Source organism: Schistocerca cancellata, chromosome 3 (assembly GCF_023864275.1).
Source record: "Schistocerca cancellata isolate TAMUIC-IGC-003103 chromosome 3, iqSchCanc2.1, whole genome shotgun sequence".
NCBI classification, from domain to species: Eukaryota; Metazoa; Arthropoda; class Insecta; order Orthoptera; family Acrididae; genus Schistocerca; species Schistocerca cancellata.
In genome coordinates this window covers 713,154,762-713,174,313 of record NC_064628.1, presented here as the reverse complement: position 1 = coordinate 713,174,313, position 19,552 = coordinate 713,154,762, and the positions used below count along the sequence as shown (strand labels likewise).

Sequence of the window (19,552 nt, the reverse complement as noted above, 5' to 3'; positions counted from 1 at the left end):
GTACCAACGCTTGCCATTTGGGGTTGCTAGCGCCCCTGCTCTCTTTCAGCGATTCTTGGAACAATTATTGCTCGCTGTCCCGGGGTGTATCAATTACATGGACGACATTGTTGTCACTGGCTCCACCACTGAAGAACATCTTCAAAATCTCCGCACACTTTTTAATGTCTTACAGACTGCCGGTCTTAAGTGTAATCTTCAGAAATCACAATTTTTTCAGGCATCTATCACGTACTTGGGGTTTCAACTCTCTCGGGATGGTATTCGTCCGCTTCAACACACTGTTGCTGCGATCGATGCCCTTCCTCGCCCTACATCTGTTAAGGAACTGCAGGCTTTCTTGGGGAAAATAGCATACTATCACAAGTTTTTACCGTCTGCGGCATTGGTGGCTCAGCCGTTGCATCGCCTGTTGCATAAAAACGTGCCTTTTCACTGGTCCGCGTCATGCAAAGCGGCTTTCCAGAAATTGAAGACTATCCTAAAACAGGCCCCGTGCCTGGCTACTTATCGACCTGGCCAACATCTTGTTCTTGCCACAGATGCCTCTCAATACGGGGTCGGTGCAGTCCTTGCGCACCGTTTTTCTGACGGTTCGGAACAACCCATCGCTTATGCCTCCAAAACGCTCACGGATGCCCAACAAAAGTATTCTCAAATTGAGAAAGAAGCTCTGGCCATCATTTATGCTCTTCATAAGTTTGATGTTTTTCTCTATGGCTCAAAATTTCATCTTGTTACGGATCACAAACCGCTTGTTTCCTTGTTTCATCCATCAACATCACTTCCCGACAAGGCTGCACACCGCCTCCAGCATTGGGCTCTTTACTTGTCCCATTTCAATTATGAGATTCATTTCCGACCAACGGCTCAACATGCGAATGCTGATGCTTTGTCTCGCCTTCCCATGGGTCCTGATCAGGCATTCGATAGGGACGAACTTTTGTGTTTCCACCTGGATGTTGCCGAGCAGCGGCTTGTGGACGGGTTCCCCATCACAGGGGACAGGCTGGCGGCTGCTACGGGTTCGGACCCTACCCTCTCCCGGGTTTTACGCTGTATTCAGAAGGGTTGGCCAGATCACCCATCCGCTAAGACTTCTGATCCGTTGCGGAACTACTACACTTTGCGCTACCGCCTCACAGCTAGGGATGGTGTTATCCTCCTCTCCACTGACAATGCTTCGCCGCGTGTTGTGGTACCTGCATCTTTGCGTGCTTCGGTCTTGCGCCTCCTTCACCAGGGTCACTGGGGTGTGTCTCGCACAAAATCTCTGGCACGCCGTCATGTGTACTGGCCTGGCATCGACTCTGACATCGCACACATGGTCGCTGCCTGCGGCCCTTGTGCGTCACAGGCCACTGCCCCGAAGTCATCTTTGTCACCGTGGCCTTCGCCTGAGAAGCCCTGGGAGCGCATTCATGCTGACTTTGCGGGACCCTTTTTAGGTACTTATTGGCTCCTCATAATTGACGCCTATTCTAACTTTCCTTTCATTGTTCGTTGCACGTCCCCTACCACCGCGGCAACCACCAGTGCTCTGGCCCGCATTTTTTCTTTGGAAGGCCTCCCCTCTACTCTTGTTACTGATAATGGTCCGCAATTTGCCTCTTCCAACTTTGCGGATTTTTGTGCTCGTCACGGCGTTATGCATGTCACGGCCCCGCCGTTACATCCACAATCCAACGGTGAGGCTGAACGACTGGTCCGCACATTTAAGGCTCAGATGCGGAAACTTCTGACTTCTTCTGCTGATGATGACGCGCTTCTCCAGTTCCTGGCGTCTTACTGCTTCACCCCCATGGGCGATCACAGCCCGGCTGAGCTCTTACATGGCCGACAGCCCCACATGCTACTTCATCTTCTGCGGCCTCCCACCTCACGGCCGCGGGTGCCTTCACTTGGCCGGTTCACCGCCGACAACCTCGTCTGGGTGCAGGGATATGGCAGGCGGCCAAAATGGAGCCCGGGCCACATCTTACGACACCATGGCAGACGCCTGTATGAAATCCAGACAGACACGGGCGTTGCAGTGCGTCATTCGGACCAGCTTCGGCCTCGGGTGCCAGCAACGCCTGTTCCGAATGCCGCCACACCACCTTTGGCTCTACCTGATGCTCGGGATCTTGGCATCTCTCAATACTCACAACGCAGCCCTCTCACCGTCATCACGATGCCAGCACCAGAACGGACGCCACCAGGAGACGTGCCCATGCAGGAACCGGAGGACCGTCCTCTGTCAGAGTACATCTACTCGCCTCCTCCTCCAACAGATGCCAACACATCGCCCATGTCTCCTGTCATATCAACTGGACTTGCCGCAATGGGCCGATTGGTGCAGGGGGCCCCAGCAGATTCAACCCCTACGTCTCCTCTCATCTCAACCCGTTATCATCGGGGACACTTCCGTCCGTACGGGAAGCCTCCTCCTCGAGACTTTACGGCGAGTCAAACGACGCCTATGGACGTTAGCCATCTCCAGGACACCTCCATCAAGACCAGTGCAACAATTTCAAAGGGGGGAAAAGCGTTGTGACTCGCCGATTATTCAACGTGCCGCCGCGCAATTACGCACGTCCTCTACATGCGGCGCTGTCTGCCAGCCAGGCAGCAGCTGCGCCACCTAAGCGGCCAGCCGAGCAGTGGCCGCTAGACTGAGACGCAGTGTTTAATCGAATGCCGACTTGTACACAGGTCAACTTACTCAGTGACTTATATGTGTTGTTGTGTTGTCCGAAATATGTGTTAAATTTGAAGATATAAAAAATAGTATTATGTACTTTTAAATATCCATTTCTGAAGTAAAACAGTAAAGTTGACAACTTCTGTATCAAGATGTTTGGGTCTACATACAAAATACAGAATATGGACAGAACAAAGTTTTATATTTCAAAATATTCATCTATACTGTAACAACACTTTTGCAATAAATATTTATAGTCAGTAGTTTTTAATTTTAAAGTGCCTTTTATTGTTTCAATGTTATTAGGTAGCTCATTGTACAGTTTGTTTCCTGTTTGCAGTGGTCCATTCTGTTTTAGTATTGTGTATGCATGTTGAACACCTATATCAGGGGTGGGCAAACATTGCACGCAGGTCATGAGTGCACAGCGAAGCACATGTGCTGCTGGCATGCAATTGTCGACCTGGGCAATGGCAACAGCCAGCATGTTGCGGCAGTGTAGTACCAGGCTAAAGCTGCAGAAATGATGTGAAGCGACCAATACATAGTGAATGTTCTATTTCAAGAACCAGAAAATGCAGAGTGAATCAAGGAAATAAAGAAGTGGAGATGTGCTATCTTTTAAAAAGGAATGAGAGAATCAGTTTTTCTTTGTGCAAAAATGTGAAAATTCGAAATGTTTAATATGTGGCAGTATTCTCACTCATCAGTGAAAGTTTAGTATTGAACACCATTATAATAAATTTCACAAGGATGAGTACAATTTAATGTTGGATTCTGAGCAGATGGGGAAATTGACTGAGCTTAAGAAGAGCAATCTGACGATGCGAGATGAATCTGACATAAGTTGCTGTTGTCATGAGAGACATGCAAATTTCTTTTGTCATGTCTCTCATCTAACTGATTTAACATTTTATGAAGCACTGTTTTCAATTTTTCAGGATGACAACAATGATGTCCCATGGTACGTGCAAGTTATAAGATCGCACTTAATATAGCAAGAGCTGGAAAACCATTTGCTGTGCATCAGTGACACTGCTGATTTACTTTGCCCGCTGAATCAAATCAGTTTTGAGCTATCTCTCTTTCTCGGCTGACTGTAAGCCATTGTATAAGTGCCATGGCAGGTTACATTTATTATCAATTAAGGAGCACAGTGCAGGAGTTTATTGCATTTTCCATCACACTTGATGAGTCCACAGATATTTCAGACACCGTGCAATTAGTGATTTATGTCCATGACGTGGACACTGCTCTGCACATAACAGAGGATTTTTTAGATATGATATCTTTAAAAAGCATGAGCACCAGTGTGGACATCCTAAAAGCCTTTGAAGAAACTGTCGATTCAGGTGACATTTGGTGTCAGTGACAACAGATGGAGCACCTGCAGTGAAAGGGGAACTAATGAGATATTTTGGATTACTTATATATTTAAAAAAAAAAAAAAACTACAGCATACACAAGACTCATTGTACAACATCCGCTGCATTTTGCACCAAGAAGTACTCTCTGCAAAAAGCAGCAAAACTGGGGGATGTCATGCAAGTGGTTATTTGAGCAGTTAATTATTTGAGATCCCATGGGCTTACACATAGTAAGTTTCACACATATTTAGCCAAAATTGGGGAAGAGTCCGGTGACATACCACACCACAGTGAAGTCAGCTGGTTTAGCCACGGTAAAGTACTCAAAAGATTTTTTTGAGCTGAGAATACCAATAAATCAGTTTTTAAAGGACATAGGAAGATACAACCCCAAGTTAGATGATCCAGAGTGGGATGCCAACCTTTCATTTTTAGTGGGCATTACCGGACACATGAATGCACTGAACACAAGTTTGCAAGGAGAAAATCAGCTAATTTGTGAAATGGCTGAAAAGGTGCAAGCTTTCATTAGCAAGTTTGAGCTGTGGGAATGACAGCTCTCACCAGGGAATGCAGTGCATTTCCCTACTCTGTGTACTGTGTGAGAACTGAATTGCAAAAAATATGTTTCCGTACTTAGTGCAATAATAGAGGTATTTCTCAAGTGATTTGGGGATATATCATATTTATTCCAAGCTTTTGAATGGTTCTCGAGACCATTTGTTGTTTCTGTAGATGATATTCATCTGAGTTTGCAAATGGAATTAATAGATCTACAGTGTAATTCTCATCTGAGAGACAAGTTCCTTTTGGCAGGATGTGTAATAGACTTTTATCATGACTTTCCACAGCAAGAGTTTCCTTGTCTCCATCGTGAAGCCGCAAAGATAATGTCAGTGGTTTGCTTGACATACGTTTGTGAGAGATTTTTTTTTCTTTTTTTTCTTCTTTTTTTGCTGTTATGAAAATTAATAAGTCTCAGTTAAGATCAAACATCAGTGATGAAAATTTATGTAACTGTTTGTGTTTGTCGGTATGTAGAAATTTTGTTCTAGACATTAAACATATTGTTAACTCCACCTGTGATAATTAAATAAAACATATTGTAGGTAATAGGTACTCTTTCAAACCAGGATTTCTTTCAAGCACTCCTACTAACCTTATTCCTTCATTCAAAAGAGCAATCTAGGAAACAAAACGCATTACAGAGGGAGGAACGGAGAGACGGTATGGTGGGGAGCGGAGAGAAGTGGGTGGCCAGCTTGCCCCTGTATGCATGCAGAGCACCTGTTAACTGCACACGTGGAAGTGCACTGAACACGTGCAGGATCGCGTTTTAGTACTCGAATAGTGTTAAATCGCGTAGTCTCCTTCCGCCGCCGAGCAGTGTGTCAGCAGTGCACAAGTGGCAGCATTACTGCATTTACTAGGCAATCTTGTATTTTAATAACCGTTTCAATTTTGTGTCATTTTGTTTGCGCTCTCTGTAGATTAGTTCAGACGTTCTTTGCACAGCAGTTTTTAGCATGGATAGGGACTGCAACTGCTGTGTTCGGATGCAGGCTGAGTTGGCATCCTTTCGCTCCCAGCTTCGGGCAGTGTTGGCTTCGGTCACACAGCTTGAGGCTGTTGCCAATGGGCATCACTGTGGGGGTCCGGATGGGGGTTTGTCGGGGACGGCCAGCTTGTCCCACGCATCCCCCGATCGGACTACGACTGTGGTTGCCCGGGATACTACCCGCATTGAGGCTGATCCCTCACCTGTGGTAGAGTGGGAGGTCGTCTCAAAGTGTGGCAGGGGGCGAAAGACATTCCGGAGGGCTGAACGGAAGGCCTCTCCAGTTTGTCTGACGAACCGGTTTCAGGCTCTGTCTCAGGCTGATACTGATCTTCGGCCTGACATGGCTGCTTGTCCTGTTCCAGAGGTTGCCCCTCAGTCTGCAAGATCCGGGCAGTCGCAGAGGGTGGGCTTACTGGTAGTTGGGAGCTCCAACGTCAGGCGCGTAATGGGGCCCCTTAGGGATATGGCAGCAAGGGAGGGGAAGAAAACCAAAGTGCACTCCGTGTGCATACCGGGGGGAGTCATTCCAGATGTGGAAAGGGTCCTTCCGGATGCCATGAAGGGTACAGGGTGCACCCATCTGCAGGTGGTCGCTCATGTCGGCACCAATGATGTGTGTCGCTATGGATCGGAGGAAATCCTCTCTGGCTTCCGGCGGCTATCTGATTTGGTGAAGACTGCCAGTCTCACTAGCGAGATGAAAGCAGAGCTCACCATCTGCAGCATCGTCGACAGGACTGACTGCGGCCCTTTGGTACAGAGCCGAGTGGAGGGTCTGAATCAGAGGCTGAGGCGGTTCTGCGACCGTGTGGGCTGCAGATTCCTCGACTTGCGCCATAGGGTGGTGGGGTTTCGGGTTCCGCTGGATAGGTCAGGAGTCCACTACATGCAGCAAGCGGCTACACGGGTGGCAGGGGTTGTGTGGCGTGGACTAGGCGGTTTTTCAGGTTAGAAGGCCTCGGGCAAGTACAGAAAGGGCAACAGCCTCAAAGGGTGCGGGGCAAAGTCAGGACATGCGGGGACCAAGCAGCAATCAGTATTGTAATTGTAAACTGTCGAAGCTGCGTTGGTAAAGTACCGGAACTTCAAGCGCTGATAGAAAGCACCGAAGCTGAAATCGTTATAGGTACAGAAAGCTGGCTGAAGCCAGAGATAAATTCTGCCGAAATTTTTACAAAGGCACAGACGGTGTTTAGAAAGGATAGATTGCATGCAACCGGTGGTGGAGTGTTCGTCGCTGTTAGTAGTAGTTTATCCTGTAGTGAAGTAGAAGTGGATATTTCCTGTGAATTATTATGGGTGGAGGTTACACTCGACAACCGAGCTAGGTTAATAATTGGCTCCTTTTACCGACCCCCCGACTCAGCAGCATTAGTGGCAGAACAACTGAGAGAAAATTTGGAATACATTTCACATAAATTTTTTCAGCATGTTATGGTCTTAGGTGGAGAGTTCAATTTACCAGATATAGACTGGGACACTCAGATGTTTAGGACGGGTGGTAGGGACAGAGCATCGAGTGACATTATACTGAGTGCACTATCCGAAAATTACCTCGAGCAATTAAACAGAGAACCGACTCGTGGAGATAACATCTTGGACCTACTGATAACAAACAGACCCGAACTTTTCGACTCTGTAAGTGCAGAACAGGGAATCAGTGATCATAAGGCCATTGCAGCATCCCTGAATATGGAAGTTAATAGGAATATAAAAAAAGGGAGGAAGGTTTATCTGTTTAGCAAGAGTAATAGAAGGCAGATTTCAGACTACCTGACAGATCAAAACAAAAATTACTGTTCCGACACTGACAATGTTGAGTGTTTATGGAAAAAGTTCAAGGCAATCGTAAAATGCGTTTTAGACAGGTACGTGCCGAGTAAAACTGTGAGGGACGGGAAAAACCCACCGTGGTACAACAACAAAGTTAGGAAACTACTGCGAAAGCAAAGAGAGCTTCACTCCAAGTTTAAACGCAGCCAAAACCTCTCAGACAAACAGAAGCTAAACGATGTCAAAGCTAGCGTAAGGAGGGCTATGCGTGAAGCGTTCAGTGAATTCGAAAGTAAAATACTAGGTACCGACTTGACAGAAAATCCTAGGAAGTTCTGGTCTTACGTTAAATCAGTAAGTGGCTCGAAACATCATGTCCAGACACTCCGGGGTGATGATAGCATTGAAACAGAGGATGACAAGCGTAAAGCTGAAATACTAAACACCTTTTTCCAAAGCTGTTTCACAGAGGAAGACCGCACTGCAGTTCCTCCTCTAAATCCTCGCACCAACGAAAAAATGGCTGACATCGAAATAAGTGTCCAAGGAATAGAAAAGCAACTGGAATCACTCAACAGAGGAAAGTCCACTGGACCTGACGGGATACCAATTCGATTCTACACAGAGTACGCGAAAGAACTTGCCCCCCTTCTAACAGCCGTGTACCGCAAGTCTCTAGAGGAACAGAAGGTTCCAAATGATTGGAAAAGAGCACAGGTAGTCCCAGTCTTCAAGAAGGGTCGTCGAGCAGATGCGCAAAACTATAGACCTATATCTCTGACGTCAGTCTGTTGTAGAATTTTAGAACATGTGTTTTGCTCGAGTATCATGTCGTTTTTGGAAACTCAGAATCTACTATGTAGGAATCAACATGGATTCCAGAAACAGCGATCGTGTGAAACCCAACTCGCTTTATTTGTTCATGAGACCCAGAAAATATTAGATACAGGCTCCCAGGTAGATGCTATTTTTCTTGACTTCCGGAAGGCGTTCGATACAGTTCCGCACTGTCGCCTGATAAACAAAGTAAGAGCCTACGGAATATCAGACCAGCTGTGTGGCTGGATTGAAGAGTTTTTAGCAAACAGAACAGAGCATGTTGTTATCAACGGAGAGACGTCTACAGACATTAAAGTAACCTCTGGCGTGCCACAGTGGAGTGTTATGGGACCATTGCTTTTCACAATATATATAAATGACCTAGTAGATAGTGTCGGAAGTTCCATGCGGCTTTTCGCGGATGATGCTGTAGTATACAGAGAAATTGCAGCATTAGAAAATTGTAGCGAAATGCAGGAAGATCTGCAGCGGATAGGCACTTGGTGCAGGGAGTGGCAACTGACCCTTAACATAGACAAATGTAATGTATTGCGAATACATAGAAAGAAGGATCCTTTATTGTATGATTATATGATAGCGGAACAAACACTGGTAGCAGTTACTTCTGTAAAATATCTGGGAGTATGCATGTGGAACGATTTGAAGTGGAATGATCATATAAAATTAATTGTTGGTAAGGTGGGTACCAGGTTGAGATTCATTGGGAGAGTCCTTAGAAAATGTAGTCCATCAACAAAGGAGGTGGCTTACAAAACACTCGTTCAACCTATACTTGAGTATTGCTCATCAGTGTGGGATCCGTACCAGATCGGGTTGACGGAGGAGATAGAGAAGATCCAAAGAAGAGCGGCGCGTTTCGTCGCAGGGTTATTTGGTAACTGTGATAGCGTTACGGAGATGTTTAACAAACTCAAGTGGCAGACTCTGCAAGAGAGGCGCTCTGCATCGCGGTGTAGCTTGCTCGCCAGGTTTCGAGAGGGTGCGTTTCTGGATGAGGTATCGAATATATTGCTTCCCCCTACTTATACCTCCCGAGGAGATCACGAATGTAAAATTAGAGAGATTAGAGCACGCACAGAGGCTTTCAGACAGTCGTTCTTCCCGCGAACCATACGCGACTGGAACAGGAAAGGGAGATAATGACAGTGGCACGTAAAGTGCCCTCCGCCACACACCGTTGGGTGGCTTGCGGAGTATAAATGTAGATGTAGATGTAGATGTAGGATTCCTCCCCGCCCCTGATGTATATCCTGCTTTCTCCTTGTGTTGTACAGGTGGATACTCTGGTTAGTCAATACAAGACTGGTTATTTTGTAAGCTTTCCCTAACAAATATTATTACTTTTAAGATATATAGATATGGTAGTGGAAGGTTGCAAAGTTTCTTAAATAAAGACTTCCATGAACTTCTTGCGGCAGCATTTTCTATGGCTCTTACATTTCTCTTTTGGCATATAAAACAACTTCTGCTGGCAGATGCATTTTCCCAAAAGATTATGCCATATCACAGTAAATATTCTGCCTGGGTGAAGTATACATTTTTAGCACATCTTTCGATGTGCAACCAGAAAGAATTCTGAATAGTATAACAAATGGTATTCAATTTTTTGTAATGTATTCTGCATGTTGGATTCATCTTGGATCTTCTTGGATTCATATTCCAAGAAAATTTGTAGAGCTTAAATTTTCAAGGGTTCTGGTGAACAACTCTATGTCTGGTGTTATTCTCTGTTATTCCACTCCCTAACACCACACAAAAAAATGAGCCCCTATATCTTTCTGTGCAAACTCTGATTTTTCCTATTTTATTACAATGATTGTTTCTCCCTGTGATGGTCAGCATCAATAACATATTTTAACATTAGAAGGAGAAAGTTGTTGATTGAAACTGCAGTGAGAAGATCCCACTGCAACAAGAAATGCCTTTGTTTTAATGATGTCCACCCCAAATCCTACATCATGTCTGTGACACTCTGTCCCCTATTTCTTGATAATATGAAACATGCTGCTCTTCTTTGAACTTTCCTGGTGTACTTCGTTAATTCTAGCAGTTCTCCAAAAGTGGATATACAAGCATAGTGTAGGCAGTTTCTTTAGTAGATCTATTGCATCTTCTAAGTTTTCTGCCAAAAAAATGCAGCATTTGGTTTGCCTCCCCACAACATTTTCTGTGTATTCTTTCCAATTTAAGTTATTTGTAAATGTAATTCCTTTCATTGAATTTACAGCCATTAAGTTCAATTTTTATCTATATAAGTGATTTAGGAGTCAATCTGAGCAGCTGTCAGGTTGTTTGCACATGATGCTGCCGTTTATCACTTAGTAAAGTCGCCAGAAGATCAAAATAAATTGCAAAATGGTTTAGAAAAGATACCTGTATGGAGCAAGCAATTGACCCTAAATAATGAAAAGTATGAGGTCAGCCACATGAGTGCTGAAAGGAATCCATTATACTTTATTTACAGGATAAATCAGTCAAATCTAAAGACCATAAATTCAACTAAATTCCCAGGAATTACAATTATGAAGAACTTAAATTAGAAAGAATACACATAAAATGTCATGGAGAAGGTGAACTGAAACTGTGTTTTATTGGCAGAATACTTGGAAGATGCAGTAGATCTGCTAAGGAAACTGCCTACACTACGCTTCTCTATCCTCTGTTGGAGTACTGCTGTACAGTGTGGGATCCTCAACAAATAGGATTAACAGAGTACATCAAGAAAGTTTAAAGAAGGTTAGCATGTTTTGTATTATCAAGAAATAGTGGAGAGAATGTCATGGACATGATACAGGATTTGGTGTGACATCATTAAAACAAAGGTGTTTCTTGTTGCATTGGAATCTCCTCACTAGATTTCAATCACCAACTTTGTTCTCCAAATGCAAAAAATATTTTGCTGATGCTGACCAACATAGGGAGAAATGGTCATCATAATACAGTAAAATAAATCAGATCTTGCATGGAAAGATATAGGTGTTTGTTGTTTCTACATGCTGTTCAAGAGTGGGGTAATAGACAATTATTGTGAAGGTGGTTCAGTGAACTCTCTGCCAGGCCCTTAAGTGTGATTTGTAGAGTATCCAAGTAGATGTAGATATATTTCACTCATGTTACTCAGTGGATTAAATAGCCAATCATCGTTAATATTTAAGGGTTTGTATCCTAAATGTCCTCCCAATTGTGCCATTGATGCTATTTAACTTCACTCAACATTCCTACATCAGTTTTTCCATTGCTAATGTCATAGTATTTGACATGTCCTATGTCCTTGTATAAAGAGATATACAGATGAATAAAGTTAGTACTACTACTACTACTACTACTACTACTACTACTACTACGTAGGTGATGCATTTGACATTTTATCAATAACCTGACTGGAATTTAATTTGTGATAAAAGGTAGATTGTTCTCATTTTGTCCCACTATCATCAGGAAGATCACTTTTAACTACCATATCTTTTTTGTCATCAAGTCCTAGTCTTTGGTCCCTATTTTCAAACACACCCTCTCTCTCATGTTATGTCCAGAACAATGGACTGCAGTCCATCCAATATGACTGCCATTTTGTTATTTCCCATTGGTTGGTTCCAAACATAACACCATCCTTATTTTCATATGTCTCTTTTATTACATACACAGTTTTAAATTTCAATAGTAACAGTTTGAGTTATTTATAAATATACACTTCACAAGTCCTTAAAATGTTCCTACCACTTGCATTTTGATTGACTGTACTGAGTCTCACACAGTAAGTCACTGTATCGGAATTTACTACCCTGACTCTAACATTAGTTCCTAGGTAGTCCTAAAATCTTGACACTGTAACTGGAAGGATTTGTAATCTGATTGTTCAGTGAATGATGCAACTGTATTGAGATAAACTTGAAATAATTCCACACGTATTGATTCCTTTACACAAATTGATGCTCAACTTCATCTATTAAATTCATGCATAGTTTACACAATACAGGCTAACAAATACAGATAACAAACTTTTAACAGTGGCACTATATTTAAGGAACATTTCCATAAAAGACTTTAGCTCCCAAGTATCTACACAAAACAAATCTCCATAAACAACAATCTAACCCTTTCCATGGTGCATTTTTTCTAGTAACTTAGCAAAGATAGTTTTTTGCTATCCTATTAGAAGTGTTTGAAACTGACTATATTTATTTTTTGATAATTTTATTTTTGTGATTTCGGACCAAAAACTATATTGGTAAATATATCACCATGCAACCATTGTGAGGTATTAGCACTATTGGGGTAAATGTATTTCCCACTTCCCTTTTGTGAGCTGTTATGTGCTGCCATTACACATAAAAAATAATGAACAGTGTTTTCTGTTTTCGTTTTATGTAGGCATTTTCTTTTACTTTATTCAAAAATAATTATTAGCAATGTTAAAGTTTACTTACCACAGTGTAGAAACAGTCCTTGAAACTTTATCACCCAGTAAAGGTATGAGTTGATACAGGCCACAATAATGTATATTGCAGAAGTGAAGCAATGTGTTCTGACAATAGTAGCGATCCCGTGACACTGACAATAGTAGCGATCCCGTGACAATCAGAAGCTGATTGCTGTAGCAGTTTTTGTACTACCACAAGAAGTCAGGCATAGATAGAGATGGTAAGATGCATTCCCAAAAGCTTTGGGATCCCCTAATATGGTGGTGAGTATGCTTTCCAAGGACCACAAATGACAGATTAATATTGTGTAACTATACTTCCCAAGCCCCTGCCAGAAAGTACTTTGGTGGTAACAATACTTACCAATAACCAGTCCAACACCATTGTTTATTGGGATATATACTTCCTACAGGCCTGAAGGCAATATTTCAAAACAAACAGAAACTAAAGCTGGTGCAGCAGACTGCCCCTAGATGCCAGGAGTGTACAGAAGTGGTAACACATATTCCCTTAAATGCTGTAAAGAAATATATTTAGTGCAAAGTGTATCCCCCACAACCTGTGAAAGGGTTAAAAGAAGACCATCAAGTGTTGATAGTTCTCAGAGTGAGTCATGCAAAAATTTAACAATAAGAAGGTAAAAACATGAATATCAATTGGAGACTGGTTGACACAGTTCATGTACATACTTTGTGAAGATGAACAGACAAACTGGTTACAGCACAAACTAATAATAGATTCTTACTTGCAATGATCATCAGATGTTAACCAGTTGATAACTGGATATGGACTGACTTAAAGAACTTTTGCAAAGATATTTATGATGACATTGTCTGTCTTAGAGATGTCAACAGTTTAGGTAACAGACACTGACTAGTGAAATTTGTAAATAAATTTGATTTAAGATGGAAAACAGGTCAACAGTGGTGGTGATGGAATCACAATGAGCCAAATAGCAATTTGGGTGGATAACTAGAAAGTTGAGAAAATGGGATGTACTATATTGTTTATACCATACACTTGTGTGGGGATATGCCAATATTCATGAGGAATTATGAATTTTCCTAATTTGATTGATTCCTAGATTAACACATTATTCCTACAACCAAAAGTATTTCCTAGTTCACAAAAAAATAGTGCAGCATAATTATGACATTAGTTCTTGGAATTAAACATGCTTAAAGCCAAATTAATGAAAGTATTTTCTGAAGGGTGGAAATTTTAATTACAAATTACTTTCTAATTAATAACTTTTATGGAAAAGTAAACCATTTATTTGAAACATGAAATTAGGGCTTTCAAATGAATTGTTGAAATAAGCAGTCATTAGGTCATGATATTTTTATGATCACATGGTTCCTGAACACAGTAAATTAGAAATTTGTCTTAAGCATTTACTGATAAGCTAAATATATTATTGGAATTCGTCGAGCTCAAATAAAGCTGTGCATTACAAATTTTAATGAAAGATAGCTTCGATAGGAATACTGATATTTTAAGGAAGTGTGGTATCATCACTGCAAGTATAAAAGAAAAAGGAAACAAATAAGTGAGGAAAGAGTATAATTATATAAAATGGAGTTATTCCATTTTGCTGCATTTCAACCTCCCCCTCACTTCTGTCCACCCTCATCCTCATCCTCATCATCCCAACATTTCCCACATTCTGGTGCCTAAATGACCTGCCACTCCTTTTTAGCCCTCTTGAATCTATACCTCGCCTCTTCCAGAGGAATGAACTATTAGTTTCAAAAGCTAAGACATGTACCAATTTTACATGTCTTCATGAGTTTGCTAGACAATTTGTCTCCTGAAGGTAAGCAACAATTCTGTCTCATAATTTACTAGTTTCCATGATTTAATATTCCTTTGATTGAGATACCACATTTCATCATTTAAGATGGTAAATAGCACATTAAATAACAAAAGAGAAAAAAGTTACAAGCATCTTAAAATTTCTTCGTAAGAACAGATTAAGAGGCAAATAACATATGCATACAGTTAATAATGAAAACAGTGCATTCTGGAAGTAATGTCACAGGATGTGATAAAGAGAGCTGGGAGATATAAGATTAAAAAATTAAAGAGAAAGATTTTTTAGAGATAGAGATAGAGAGAACACACATATTGTGAAAGTTTATCTAATTTAAGGAGATTTTTGCTAACTTCAAACCTATGACAAATGCCCTTTACCCTCCTTCATGAATTCCCTTCTACAGTAAAAGGGTGTCCTACAGGAAGTATGAGAAATGGAAAAACCTATTTCATAATTGCATAAATGGAAAATAAAACTGGCACATGTGGAAATATGCAGTTCACAGCTAGCTTGTTCCTTTTTGGTTGCTTGTGTAACTGTTCCAGTATTTTTTGTATGAGCAGAACACTGCTTTTTCAATTGGTCCAACATAATTCATTCATAACTGAAAGTTTTATTTGAAATGTGAATACCAAATTTGTTGGAAAATGGATATATTCCTAGGTCCCATATCTTTTCTCTGGTATTTTTAATTACCAGAAAAATTGCAAAAATTTGACATGTTAACATTTCCATTTTGGAAAAAATGAAATCTATGCCAAGCAGGTCTCCTTTTTAGTGACACTGATGCAAAGAGAATGGAAACAGTTTTAACATTATGTCTTTCACTTTACATTATTTCTCCAAAAGGAGAGGTATCATTTCAACTCATCAGTTTAGTTATGATTAAATCAGAGACCCATTTGACATTTTTCACTCAGACTAAGGCCTCATGTTTCACTCCAACTAAGGTCTCACTCACACTCCAAGAAAGCTGCTTGCTCATCTTCCTCCATAGCCAATAGATATTAAGCTAGTTCTCAGATATAACAGTTCACTCAAAGGCTGGCCTTTATAGCAGTGAGCTGATCAGCATTATTCTGCTGATGTTACTCTTTGGGTTGAACAGTGTGTTGGCTGGAAAGATGTCAAAAACAGGTGAACAATGCACTATTTTTGCCAATCAAAGAAAGTAATGCCAGGAGGAATCAAGTCATGTACAGTAAGTTATTCTGCTTCAGATATACACTGGTGTCCAAAATTAAAGCAACAAATGGAAATTTTACAAAGTTGCCTTTATTTTGCCACAAAATTATATAAACTGGCAACAGTGAAGTAGAAACAGTGTAAATAATACAGAAAATAATCAACTGTAACATGCATAATGGTAGACAAAAATCTTAACGGATTTGCACACACATTCTGACAACTGGTTAATATGCTCAGTATGAGGTGTGATCACCTCTGGCACCAATACAGGCCTGTGAGGCAATAATGTCCATTCTTCCCACAGAGCTACTCACAAGTCTTGGAGAGTGGTTGGTGGATGCTGACATGATGCAACCCATCCCCCTTGCACATTCCGGATATGCTGTATGGGATTCAAATCAGTAGAGTGAGCAGGCCATGCCATGTGTGCAATGTGCAACATTTTCCGTTTCCAAAAAAACATCAACCACCCATGCTCTTGAGGTAGAGCATTATGGTCCATCAATATGAATTCTGGGCGCATAACAATTTGCAACAACCATACTTGAGATCCCAAGATTTTCTCACAGTACCTGACAGAAGTTTAATTTTCCTGATTCACCCGTACAACTTTGTAAAGAGATGTTTGAGTGGTCAACATAATCCCTGACCTCACCATTAGGGATCCTCCTGAATATTGATCTCTTTCCACAGTGTTCGGGTCTCAAAATTATGATCCATGTGCCCTCCAGATGTGAATCTATCAAGAATCACTCTCCAGACCAAACTGGGACTTATCTGTGAAATGAACATTGGCCCACCATCTGACCACCCAGGTGTCATGTTGATGGCTTGACTCTAGAAGTTCCTCTCTGTGAAGAAACACCAGAGGTAAATAGACAGCAGGTCTCAAACAATAAAGGCCACTCTGCTGAAGCCTTCTGTACACTGTTTACCTCAATACAACATGTCCAGGGAATGCTGGAAGGTCAGATGGCAGTTGCAGTGCAGTACTGAGGCAGTACTGTCATGCCCTTGCAGCCGAATAACAGTCCACTCTTTCTGATGGCATACATGTTCAGCCCTGCTCAGAATACAGTTTTGGTCTCTATAAACTGACACCTCATCCAAGAAACAACAGAACAATTCACATTAAGCCATCAGGCCACTTCAGTTTGCACTCTCCTGCTTCCATTATTCCTATGGCCCTCCATAGCAGAGAGTCTGTACACGTCTTCTCTGTGTCATACTGCACCATCTGCGACTGCGTACACAGTGATTGTGGATATGGGACTACCCTGCAAACACTACCCCATTTGATAGATGCCCTGATGCCATTTCTGGTATGGTTGTCTGTTGATCGCAATGCCATCTTCTGTGTGGAACATTATTGTGATGACATCTGTTGACAGTTTATAAGATTATATTGTGAATTAGTAACAGGAAGGGGAAACAGCAGTTTGTTGCTTTAATTTTGGGCACTGGTGTAATTAACTATGGTACATTTATAATTTTCATATAGCAAAGATTGCAAAAAATATAGAGAGACATGTAACTGGTAGCACTAAAGATGCCTTTGTTAGAACAGGAATTGTTTCTTCGAACATTCTAGCACAAATAAATAGAACATAACAAAATGAAACAAATGACAACATTCAAAAGTGGCCACTTCTGTGCTACAGTACTATTTTAGCACAAAATATGGTAGTGACCAAAGAAAATCCCCAATGGCCTGAAGTTGTTAGCTTTCATTTATGTCCCATTCAATCCATAAAATTTTGAGAGTGGATTAATAAAAGATTGAGAAAAGTTAAGATGGTGGTTCTTTGCTTCGGGTGTTTTACTTTATCTGCCCACACTTGAGTAAAATGCACAGAACATTCATGCAACCAAGTAAAACTGTGAGATAAGATGTTGCTCAACTCACATGTCACACTGCACCGAATATCAGTCTGCCGTCAGAGCATTGGCACATCATTGGTTCTGCACATTGTTGTTTTGTGTTGAGTTCATATTGATAACACCAAGTCTCATCATTTGTGATCATTTTTAACAGAAAAGAATTGGCCACTTAGTAGCATAAAAAAGTAGGAATGAATACTGCAAAGATAGGTACATAATTACCATGATCCCCGAGGTGATATTTGTGTTTAAATGCAGGGAAGCAGTGCTGTCACTAAAACTTTTTACTGGAAAGCTCTTCATTGTCTATGGAGGTTAATCCACAGCAAACACAAATGAATATTAACTTTAAGCTTTTCCTGAAATACTGATGAAAGGTACATTTTTAGCCACTTCCACCAGTAGTTGATTTCTCATACTAATATCTTGGCTCAGAACTATTGTAAGACATTTGCACAGTTCATAGCAAAATATGAATGAAAGAAACACGCTAAAACCAAAATCAGCAGTAAAATTTAATTTATTATGAATAGGAAAGTCATCATTTATCATCATAACACTTAATGGTGCTAGAAAATTTCTTGCTGAGATATGAATGGGCTGTATTGAATAATCTGCTATCTAATACGGATTTAGATCTGAGGGGAGGAAGTTTCATCTATTTTGAGAAATGAAGAAGTGGATGGGAGGCCAGAATTTTGACAGAAAGAAGGTGCTGGAGGTAATTTTGAAGAATTGGTTAAACATTTAGTAACTACAGTGGTATAAGAAAACTAGTGCCACTGCTGAGATACAACATACTGACTATTTTATGAAGGCATGGCTTTAAAGGTGTGCCTAATTTACCTTGAAAAGAAAAAAAGGTGAACATATTACTCTGATGGACATTAAACAGATAATGTTAACTTAATAAAATTAGTAACAAATATGAAGAACTAACAGCTAACCTACCTTTACATCATTCATTACTTCAAATCGACTGTCTTTTCTGACAAGTGATTCAAACAATGATGCTAAATGGCAATGCCTTCTAATGTAGTGCTGCAAGCCTTTTATTCCATAGGATCGCATTACAAACCACAATTTCAGTACACGGAATCTACGGGAGAGAGGTGTTCCCCAGTCATGGAAATTAACAGTTCCATCCATCCATTCATGTTCCAAGTAAAGGGGATTCACAGAAAGTGCTTCAATAAATTGCTGATAGTCTTTTAACCATATACAGTTACAATCAAAATTCACAAGAAACCATTTATTTGGATTAACATTAATTGAATGAGCATCTTCAATTCCACTTAGCAAGTATCTGAATTCTCTACAAACAAATGAACTGCCTCCATAAGCAGCATCAACATGCAACCATATCAGAGGATATTTTCTGCAGACCATAGCAATTTCCTTCAAGTTATCAAATGCTGCTTCACCTGTTGAACCTAGTGTTGCTACCACACAGCACGGAATAAGCCCAAGCTGCAGATCTTTTTCTATTGCCTGCAAATACATATCAAAAAGGAAAAGAAATGTTTCAAACTCAGATAAGAAAAGAAGCATTATATATATGACATTATTCCCTCAAATAATAATCTAAGCACAATAAATGAGAAACCACACAATGGAACAGTAAATTTTACGATAACATACAAATCAGTTTTTTTCTTCATGAAATTTGCTGACCTGCTGTAATGTATCACCCCGCAAGGAACATTTTTCATCAACATCCAGAATACGCAGTCTTAAACAAGCCATTTTTGCTCCTTTTTCTGTAGATGAATGAGCTGCCTTTGATGTATAGGAAACTAGATTTTTCAGTACGTCCCATTCATCACTGAAATTATAATTTTCTTTATCTTCCAAACACAGTTTAATGGCTTGGTAACGAGCTGCCATTATTGCAGCAAAGATATTTTCACTTGCTGACCCCTGCACAAAACATGGCATTCAGAAACAAAATAGGAAGTGCTAAAACTCAAAAAGTGACTGACAAGTTTACTTATGACAAATTGTCATTCTGTTTCATTGAGA

General features: G+C 40.9%; 1 protein-coding gene across 1 annotated transcript in view; it reads right to left on the bottom strand.

Annotated features, from left to right (window-relative positions):
• Window positions 1-19,332, bottom strand: part of LOC126175710 (tyrosine decarboxylase-like) — a 67,994-nt gene extending 48,662 nt beyond the window's left edge. The window contains exons 1-2 of the mRNA XM_049922643.1: window positions 19,205-19,332; window positions 18,482-19,021 (exon numbers count right to left, since the gene is read on the bottom strand). Of these exons, the coding sequence (XP_049778600.1) occupies window positions 18,482-19,021; window positions 19,205-19,276 (612 nt within the window). The 5' untranslated portion in view covers window positions 19,277-19,332. The remainder of the gene's footprint in view (window positions 1-18,481; window positions 19,022-19,204) is intronic.
• Window positions 19,333-19,552: the final 220 nt, after the last annotated feature.